The sequence below is a fragment of the Nicotiana attenuata genome, chromosome 5 (genome assembly GCF_001879085.1).
Source record: "Nicotiana attenuata strain UT chromosome 5, NIATTr2, whole genome shotgun sequence".
In the NCBI taxonomy this organism is placed as follows: Eukaryota; Viridiplantae; Streptophyta; class Magnoliopsida; order Solanales; family Solanaceae; genus Nicotiana; species Nicotiana attenuata.
In genome coordinates, this window is record NC_031993.1 from 17,470,919 (window position 1) to 17,481,710 (window position 10,792).

General features: G+C 36.4%; 2 protein-coding genes across 3 annotated transcripts in view; one reads left to right on the forward strand and one right to left on the reverse strand.

Annotated features, from left to right (window-relative positions):
* Positions 355 to 7,126, forward strand: LOC109225424 (probable protein phosphatase 2C 33). Its single transcript, XM_019390081.1, has 5 exons — positions 355 to 1,620; positions 3,428 to 3,811; positions 3,902 to 4,019; positions 5,890 to 6,113; positions 6,201 to 7,126. Exons 1-5 carry the CDS (start codon positions 1,375 to 1,377, stop codon positions 6,690 to 6,692), a joined length of 1,464 nt encoding a protein of 487 aa, XP_019245626.1. The 5' UTR covers positions 355 to 1,374; the 3' UTR covers positions 6,693 to 7,126.
* The window catches only part of LOC109225425 (aspartic proteinase-like protein 2), a 9,600-nt gene continuing 6,847 nt past the window's right edge, over positions 8,040 to 10,792 (reverse strand). Inside the window, exons 8-11 of one of the 2 annotated variants that reach the window (XR_002067915.1) lie at positions 10,365 to 10,443; positions 9,309 to 9,764; positions 8,975 to 9,046; positions 8,287 to 8,303 (exon numbers count right to left, since the gene is read on the reverse strand). Coding sequence is in view for 1 of the 2 variants with exons in the window: in XM_019390082.1 (XP_019245627.1) it covers positions 8,143 to 8,303; positions 8,975 to 9,046; positions 10,365 to 10,443 (312 nt within the window). In the remaining variant the exon portion in view is untranslated. Of the gene's footprint in view, positions 8,304 to 8,974; positions 9,047 to 9,308; positions 9,765 to 10,364; positions 10,444 to 10,792 lie in introns of both variants that reach the window. The other variant, XM_019390082.1, reaches the window with a different exon arrangement.

Consider the following 10,792-nt stretch of genomic DNA (forward strand, 5'->3'; position numbering starts at 1 on the left):
CCAAACACTACAAAATGACTTAAAAGTTATTTTGACTTAAAAATAGTTAAAATAAGCCAATTCAAACGGGCATTTAATACTAAAGCTTCTCATTTTTATCCATTTGTAAATATACACATTTTACAAAATTAAGGAATTTAGCTTTTTAACATTCTTAAATTATATCAATATACATAACAATTAATTATGATTTATGATTAAGTGATTAATGCGTAAAAACTTACACGTATATTTTTAAGTCGAATAAGTAAAAGCAAGATATTTGATTTTTATACAACATTTATTATTAATTATAATTAAGTAAATGTATAATTTTTTTAACTTATAATCTGTATTATATACTCTCTCTCCTGAAAAAAAAGTCATATCGGCGCCATTTTTGCAGTCTTGTTTTCTCTGTGTGTGCTGTGTGTCACGCTGTTGTTCGTTGCCGTTCCTATTTCTTTTCCTATCCTCTCAATTCCATTAATCCATTCACTTTCCGTTTTCCTATGCCCCTCTTTCGCCTCTTATCCATATTAATTTTATCCATTTGTTCTTTATACACTTCTAACTATACTGTGTTAATTCTACTTCAACCCTTTTAACCAAAAATAAAAAATAAAAAAAATCCTCCCATTCATACATAATTTAGAGCTTAATTGAGCTGAATTAGAAGTGGGGTTTTGATAAAGTTTGACATTTTCTTGATACTGGTCACTAATTGACCCTTCTTGTAAGTGAAAGGTGATAATTAAAAAGGTATCTTTTGGGGTTATTGCTATTAAAAAATTGAAAAGGGTACAGTTTTGATAGATCTGCTCTTTATGTTTTAATGCCCCTTTTAGTGTTTGCAATATCTGAAGTTGCCTTTCTGTGTTAGAAAGGGAGCAAAAGGGTAGTGGGTATTTTTCTTTGCAGTTATTATTATTATTCAAGAACTGTAAATTTGTGATAATTCATAGAGGAATTGTTTCGAGAGTTGTTCTTTTATGCATGATCTTTCAAGGGTTGTTGAAAAGTTCATAACTTTTTGATTCTGATAGATTTTTTTTGGTGGATTGGATATTGACTCTTTTGGAGTTGAAGTGGATTTGTGGTTAGCAGTCTGTTTATTGGATTTTTTTCCTCTTTTGTTGGTAACGTTGTCAGGGAGGATTCATATAGTCGATCCCGACTTTTTGGGACTGAGGCGTAGTAGTAGTTGTTGTTTGTTTGTTTGTTTGTTTGTTTGTATAATTATGGGATGAAGTGATTGGATTGAGTGGAGGATTGGTTGGTAGAATTTGAAGATTTTCAAGAAGGATAATTAATACGGATCGGAACACGGGAAATAGGGTGTCTGATTATATTGCTGTTCTGGAGTGCTTACTGAATATAGTCCGGGGGCTCGGGATGGGGTCCTGCTTATCATCTGAAAGCAGGAGTCCTCATCCCGGTTCTCCTGCATCTTCAAGTAGGAAAAGGAAGAGCTCAAAAAAGAGGATAGGCTCGCGAAATTCTTCCTTCGACTATCATAAGGAAGAACTGCTGCATAGGATACCGGGGCGTATGTTCTTGAATGGTTCTAGTGAGGTGGCTTCACTCTTCAGTCAGCAGGGCAACAAAGGCACTAATCAAGATGCTATGATTGTTTGGGAGGTTAGTCCTTGAATTTCTATTTGCTATTTTTGTGATAATCAATTAACTTGCAATATTCATTACCACCAGAATGCATATGGTCATTGCTGCAGTGAAAGAAACTAGGGGCTAAAATGTTAAGTGGTAGTTATCTTTTGGATCCCAGTTTTGTTAGCTAATGATAGTTATTTTTACTTCAGGCTATATATATACAGCTAATAATGTTAGCTATATATATATATATATATATATATATATATATATATATATATATATATATATATATATATATATATATATATATATATATACTTAAAACTTGATACCACCACCTGATTTTTTGAGTAATATTATTTTGACAGTTTTGAAGGGGAGCCTTGAGCAATGGTTAAGTTGTTTTCGTGTGATCTATAGGTCACGGGTTTGAGCCGTGGAATCAGCCATTGATGCTTGCATCAGTGTAGGCTGCCTACATCACACCCCTTTGGGGTGCGGCCCTTCCCGGACCTTGCGTGAAAGCGGGATGCTTTGTGCACCGAATTGCTCTTTTTTTTTAGTTTTGTGAGTAATTATATAGTTGACAACTCTTTTTCTTGATCAGCTACTTACCCGCAAGAGGTGTTCATACCTAACTACATAATTGACCTTAAGAATCAACAAATCAAAGTGAAACTACATATCACTTAACCATGAGTAAATGTAAAAAATGTATATGCAAGACATATGTCTTGCTTTCATTTGCTTTGTGTAAACACCTGGTGCGGGTAAGTTTTTACTGTTCAAGGCCTGCTTTTTGTTTTTTTACTTTCTTAAGCATACGTGTTAGAGGATAAGTTGCTTGGACTCTTCACTTTCGATGCCGCACCCTAGTGTTTACACGATGTGGGTGTTGGTGTGGGATCTGTACCGCATCTGGTCACTCGATTTTGGGTACTTTGACCAAAATTGACGGAAAAATTCGGGATAAATACAATGATTTTTTAAATCAAAACAAAAGTTGGGGTAAAATTAAAGAAAACGGAATACTTTGTATGTAGAAATTTCTATGTCAGTCCTTTCCTATTATCTCCTTCTCAGATTCTCTCTTGATCAATATTTTTTCCATCTCAGAATCTTGTAAGTTTTTCATATAATATCTCATAATTTAGATATATCTTTATAACTCTATTTTTAGATATTTGAATTATTTTTAGTCGAAACTCCGCACCCGTATCTGTACTTGGATCCGTACCCCCTAATCTTAAATTTTAGATCACGAAGGATCCGATCTCTAGATCCGCACCCGTATCGGACACCCGCACCCAACACCCAAGTCCGAGCAACTTAGGTTAGAGGGGACAAAAATGTATCCTCGAGTTATACGTCATTTTGTACTGATCTGCTAAACTGCATTATTTTCTCTAAGTTGCTCTGCAAAAGTCATGTTTGGATCTTCTAAATTGAAAATCAATCTCCCTCTTTAGTTTAAGTTAACTTTCCACATTTTATTAAGTTGTGGAACTTCATCTTATTTATACTTGACTTGTTCCTCCCCCAAGAAAAGGCATAAGTGATAGGTTCTAAGAGCAAATGAATTGAGGGTGGGCATAACATCATACAAGCAAGCAGTATATTAGATACTTCTAGTCATGGATAAGTACACAGTTACATGACATGCCGTTTAAAAGTTAAATAATACGTTATTTCCTGGCTTCTATGTTGTAAGTGTATATCTGTAGAAGAAGATTAAATACGACATTATGAAATGCTTGGCTACTGAATACTCTCTCTAGATAGATTATACCTGTGGGGGAACATTTCCTAATTATGCTTTTACAATATATTCCAGAATTTTGGTTCCAGAACAGATACTGTTTTCTGTGGTGTTTTTGACGGCCATGGTCCTTACGGTCATATGGTTGCAAAGCGAGTCAGAGATGCTCTTCCTTTAAAGCTAAGCACGCACTGGGAAGTTAATATAAAAAGTGAGGATGTTCTAAGAGAGATCAGCCTCAACAGAGGGAGTAGCCTATATCCTGAGGATGCTTCCCTTATCTCTGAGGAGTCGAGAGTCTCAATTGATATTGAAGATACTGAAAAGCACACAGAGGTGTTTCAAACGTTGAAGGAGTCATTTCTGAAGGCTTATAAGGTTATGGATAGAGAGTTGAGAAGCTATACCAATATCGATTGCCTCTGTAGTGGAACAACAGCAGTAACCCTAGTTAAACAGGTTCATTGTCATATTCAGAAAGTTGAAGCTAGCTGGATTTTGTCTTATTTTATTCTGAAGATGAACTATGTTATTTTGTTTTTTTGGTAGGGTAAGGATCTTGTTATTGGAAATATTGGGGATTCTAGAGCTGTGCTGTGTACGAGAGGCGACAATGATTCTCTTACTGCAGTGCAATTGACAGTAGATCTTAAGCCCAATTTACCAGGTGCATACATGACTTTGTCTTGCTGCCTGCATATTGACACTTCTCTTTTTTTAAAACTGTGTTGATCAACAAAATTACCACTCATCTTCTGTTCATTTAATGAACTTATCTATCTGCTGCTAAATTTTATGTGAGCTGTTCAGAGCAAAATTTTTGCAAAATAGCCTTCAGATTTGACAAGACACCATGTTGTTAATCTTAAACATTCATGCATCCCCGCCCCACAAGAAAAAAAGATTCTGTATTTAGCCCCTAAGTGTTGTATAGAATCTGTTTTTTCCTTCCTTTCTATAGAATCTGTTTTTTCCTTCCTGTGATGTATCTATCTTCTTCTTTTCCTTCCTGTTTTTGCCTTGTGCGGCTGTACACACTTTAGTTTTGCCGCAGTCAGCCTCTTTAGATTGATGATGTAGTAGGAAAAATGTAATTGCTAGTTAGTTGAGATAAGTTGATTATAGTCAAAACTGTAAACCTTCTCGTTCATTGGTTGAAGTGTTGTAGAAAGATTAGGATCTCATCTGTCAATGGGTAAGATTCCTTCTGAGGGGACTGGTTAAGCAGGAACTGCTAGTAAGATCATCTGCTTTTAGGCGAGTATGTCGATAGAGTAAAGTTACCGTACTTAGGGTCAAACTATTAATACATATATGAAATCAATCATTCAACTATTCTGAGGTTGCATTTATGAATCCTCTATATCAATTACACTCAATCGGCCATTTCTTTTAATACTCAATAAACTGTTTGTTAAGATAAACTAGGGGTTGTCTAAAAATAGGGTTCTCTAAATCTCACATATATCTCTACATTGACACAAAGATCTTTAGCCAAATTAAAAAGATCTTCTCGTGAACATGAGACACAATATAAGTGTCACCATAACAAGTAACCTTTTGTTCCAGCTGATTGGTTTCGCGCATATTGGATAATTTGCTTTCAATTTTTTAAAATCTCACATGTTCTTTTAGGGATTATAGGTTATCGAAGACAGTTTACTTCCATGGCTCCATGTGATTTTAGGTCTAAGTTCGTCCCCGAATACAAAGAAAATGTGTGACAAAGAAAAAACTAATCCATGATAGATAACTGTTGAAATTCTTGCTAAGCTGTCCCATTCTCATACTCATTTTCCATCACATGAGTCTCTTGTGATGTCTAGACAAACTTAAGCTAGTGAGCTTTTCTCTCCATTGAAGTAAGAGAAGACAGAAGGTTCCCCCACTGTTCTCGTAAAGTTTCAAGTTCTTTTTAGTTAAGCTTCTGTTGAAATCTTTATCAATTTTCTCTATATTTCTCTACGTCTTGCTTCTATGGTCCACAGATGCCTTCTTTTCTTAGAAGCATCAAGTAATCGAGCAAGTTTTTCGACCTCTCTTTGACGTGTGAAGTGATTGGTAATTATACCTCCTTTGTGTCTATGATTAATCATGTACTTCAACCACTCATGTTATGAACTTCTTTGACAAATGAGATACCTTTGGAAGGATCTAGTGTAAACATGTAAAACGAAGGAATGCGATACAGTCTCCTAGAAGTGGAAGGAAAAGACAAGTAAAAGGACCGGGAAATCTATTCCAAGGAGGGAAATTACTTTTTGAAGTTCTTTGACAAATGAGATGCTTTTGCAAGGATCTAGTGTAGCTGAATCCACATTTCTAGATCTTTGCTGGTAAATGCATTTTAGACCTGAAGGAACAGTTGCTTTTTTCAGGATAGATGAAATGCCATATGGTAGTAGGGTTATGGCATCCACGAAATGGTTACTGTAGAAAGCAGAATTCTTCTCCCTTTGAATAGGTGACTTGATTAATTTCTACTGATTCTCGTCTCACTATAGTGTTTTCTTAACTCTGCTTATCTAAACGTACAGCGGAGGCTGAGAGGATTCGCAAATGTAAAGGGCGAGTGTTTTCTCTTCATGATGAACCGGACGTTGCAAGAGTGTGGATGCCAAATAGCGATTCTCCTGGACTTGCCATGGCCCGTGCTTTTGGAGATTTTTGCCTCAAGAATTTTGGTGTCATCTCAGTGCCTGAAATTTCTTATAGGCGTTTATCTGAGAAAGATGAATTTATCGTTCTGGCGACAGATGGGGTAAGAATCTTGAATTCCTGCTTTTGGTATTTCTCGGATCCAACATTTATTTCGTCGCCAATCAAATTAGTTTGCTATTTCTGACAGATTTGGGATGTGCTTTCAAATGATGAAGTAGTGAGGATTGTGGCTTCGGCTTCATCCCGTTCATTGGCAGCTCGATCACTTGTTGAAGTAGCTGTTCGAGCCTGGAAAACTACATATCCAACTTCTAAAGTCGATGACTGTGCAGTTGTCTGCCTCTTCCTAGACTCAAACTCAAATAATTTCTCTACTGCTTCCATTACAAAAGACAATGACAAGACTGTAATGGGAATGAGCGAAGGTAGCAACGAGATGGATGTTGCACCTAGTCCACCTGCATTGAATCGCGTTGGTACTGTTCGAGAAGGTGAAGAAGTTTCAGCAGGCAGCAAAGAGGAAGCCTCGGAACAGGAAGAGTTGCTACCAAAGATGGGGGAAGAATGGTCTGCGCTCGAAGGGGTATCTCGGGTGAACACAGTGATGACATTACCAAGGTTTGTGCCAGACAAAGAAGAGAAGAAAGCTTCTGGAGGATCAAAGTCAAAGAAGAAATAGAGAGTAAAATGGTGAAGTGCCTGAGTCTGGGTTTATTTCTGTCCTATTTTCCATTTTATTTAGTTGTTATGATCTGTTTTTTATTGTCTCTTTTATTTACTGACGGGTAAGGTGATAAAAGAAAAACAGGGCCATTTCATGTTGTTCTGGGCTATATTAGAGTGTCTGGGGAGTCGTTCTTTCTCTCTCAAGTGTATGTAGAATCAGAAATTTTTGTACATCCAACTCGCGGTCTTCTAAATTTTTGGATACTAGCTATTTTCCTCCTGTTTTTTTCTTTTTCCTGTATCAAAATGTTGCAAGAGTTGTTATCATTGTTAAGTTGATAACAATGTATTGTACTCCAGCCTCTTTGGTGATTAGATGGACTTATAAAGATCACTAATCACAGTGAAGATTTTCTTTACTTAAGTGATAAATGTGTATATTAAGGATACATGCCTTGTATTTGTTGATTTGATATAAATGTCTTGCATTCATTGGTGTTGTATAAACATCGTCTCATTTGAAATGAAGACGCTTTTTCAATTGCAGTTGCCTTCGAGATTTGTAGCAACTTCACAATCCAATGAATTTTCTAAAATTGGATGGATAGGCTAACAAGGAGAGGGCTACCTAAAATCCATCAGTTTCAGCAAAATATATGCTTAAAAATTCCCATGCAACTTCCAGAATATTGGCTACGGCATTTCCTTGTTGGGAAAATGACACTGTATAGCCGCTCTTAAAACAATAGCCGAAAAAATGTATATTTTTTTTTTTGTGTATATATATATATATATATATATATATATATATTCTATATGTTATATACAAAAATTATACAAATTTTATACACTTTTTCGGTTACCGAATGTAAATAGTTTCTGGCGCGGGTTAAAAGTGATAGTACCCCATTTCTTGTTCAATATTATACTGCTATAAATAAGATTCATCTTTCTTAAGCATGAGGTCACAGGTTCAAGCCGTGGAAACAACCTCTTGCAGAAATGTAGGGTAAGGCTGCATACAATAGACCCTTGTGATCCGGCCCTTCCCGGGACCCTGCGCATTGCGTGAGCTTAGTGCACCGGTGTGCCTTTTTTTTTTCTTCAAGCAACTTTCTCCAGGAATGTGTGTGTGTGTATATATATATATATACATGCATATCTAGGCGGATGTAGTACTTTAGTTACGGGTTCATTTGAATAGGAGCTCTCCTTAGAGAATACTAATACTAACTTATAAAACCAGGTTAAATATATTTACTGTCTGTAATAGTAGGTAAGTACTTAGACCAGCTTCTATTTGAACTGTTCTTACATGTTTCAGCTGAGAAGAGAAACTGCTAATGATAGTTTCATCAGAAGTAACCAAGGAAAAGGATTATATGCCCAATGAAACATGTCGAAACCTTCAAATTTCTGATATTATGATACAAAAATGACCACCTGTACAGCTGTTTATGATATCACTTCAACAAATTATTCAGGATGCAAATGATTAACAAGAAGAATGTAAAAGCCTTCCTTGAATCCACAGTAGAAGCTGATGAAATATTGTGAGAAGCCACAGTATACGCGCTTCCAGCACTTCCAGAGCTTTCATATTTGAGTTGGATGGTTGAAGAGCCTGAAATTAACACAACAAATACTTGAGGAGAAGTCCAATGCTGAAAGAAAAATCTTCCAAGGAAATTATAAACAATGCACTGAGTATAGCATAACATTTCATCGTAATAACATGGAGTCTCTAAACCTGAGAAAATAGAAAGAAAGGAAGGCACTTTATAGCTAATATATGAAGATATTTAAAGGTATTCATATGCAGTAGAAGATTCTGCAAAATCCAAATAACTATGCAAAACATTGAAACATGAGGAAAGCATCAATATCTTCTTTCATTATAGAGTGCTAGTGAAGAATAGCACAACAACAACAACAAACCCAGTGTATCCCACAAATAGGGGGTCTGGGGAGGGTATTATGTACACAACCTTACCCCTACCTTATGCAGGTAGAGATGCTGTTTCCGGCAGACCCTTGGCTCCAAGCAAGCATGCAAATCACAACGAGAAAAAATACAGTAGTGTAAAAGTCAGGAAAGCATTAACAACAACTAGGAAGTAGAGCAACCAAAACACAAGCGAGACGCCTAAATCTCAGATAGAAGGGGCGTCTTATGAAATGAAAGGATGGATTGATTTCCATATGTATGTAGAAGGCCACGAATGATATTGGAAATCGATTCATTTCAATATGGAGTAGACTACAGAAGAAACACAATCAATTAACTATACTCACAGTCGTACTCAGTCCAACCAATGGTCTGGCTTTCGACATCATACAGAACTAGCTTGTTTGATAACACAAGATCTGCAACAAAATATTTGTCAAATAGCTATCAATAGTTTTATCAACTTAAGCTCAATTCTGAAAGCTGCACACTTTTTCGTGTAAATTATAATGTGTATCAGTGTATGGTGTTAATATTTCAAAGGATAAAAGAAAGGGATTACAGAAGAACATTGGATGCAAGTGATGAAGCAGAATGTATGACAGAATTATCATTCAATTCCACTCAGGCCTAGAAAAAGTATTCCAGTACTGCTACATCTTCAACCAATATTATCTTTACCTGTACTTTTGGGAGGTCCTATTGCCCTCTGACTATTTTAAAGTGGAATAAATACTACCCTTAGAGCTGGCGTCGTGTTAGCAATGTATGCACGTCCATCTAGCACGTGAGAAGACAAATGCAAGCCAAAATAAATAGCCTCTTAACACCATGTGTGCAAGAGATAGGAACTATTTTTTAAACTTTTTAGGCCCTTCTCCAAAAATTCCGCTCAAATCTGCCACCTCTGATACCACCAACACCCACGGCTGCCCTACAGCATCCCCTCTACGCCATAACCTGCTCAACCATCACTATCGCCACCGCCACCCTTCTCCAATCTGCTCCCTCCTCCGCTGTTTTCTCACTTTGTCCCACAGCCATCTCCCTTCTCTTTCTTCTGGCTTTCTTGGATCTGAACAAATTTCAGAAAAACGAAGGAGGCAGCACCCTAGGAGGAGCGGGCGATGCCGGCCACTGGAAATAGAGAGGACGATGTTATTATTTGATGATTAAGCATAAGGAATGATTACTTACCACATTACGTAGCGCAAGGCTCCCCCACTTGTGCATTGTTAATTAATTAAGTTAATGAGGAACTTTAACGAAAGGTTTCATCAGCTAAAGGGACTTGTTATGCAAATTTTCCCTATCCACAGCATTGACAGAGCATGGAGGACCTAATAGGCTCTTCAGCAGCCTCTCTAAGATTTTTCCATCATAGCAAATTAGCAATCATCATTAAACTCCAACACAACAGCTTTACCACAGCTTTAAGCATTTTATCAGATTTATAACTTTTAAACTTATTTTGGATTATGCATTCTTATCTATACTGTCTCTAATCCCTCAGCATTGCTGCAAGCTTGACCAACAACAAGATTTATTTTGTCCTACATTCATTCATATTCCTGAAATGTCTTATCTAGCTCATGCTTGCTGAAATAAGATTGGAATGGAATATCATCGAGCACGGTCAAGCTTAAGTTTCACAAACATTCTTCGATATAAATTGCAAGGATTTACTTCAATTTAGATGTGTTTCTCTTAAAAGTAAGAGAAGGTGTCAACTGATACCTCCTAACAGAGTTATTGCTATTCCATCCTCTGCCTGCATTCCTCCACTGTCTTGCCAACCAATACACCATCGACTCTCCTGCAAAATTGAGACCAGAGCAAAACTGAGATGAAATTCTCCATGAGGAGAAGGGACATATTTCTCTGCACCTTAACAACACAAGGCCATCTTTTTGGCCCTATCCTCTGGTACGGACAACATAAATATACATCCAGACGTATACATAAATAGAAGTGTAGAATAAAACATACACAAATATACCATATAGATATAAAAGAGACAAATTCTCAGAAAAATAGCGGGGTTGAACCTAACATGATTAACCTAAGAGACAAATCTGAAGGCCTATATATATATATATATATATATATATATATATATATATATATATATATATATTTATATATATATATATATATATATATAT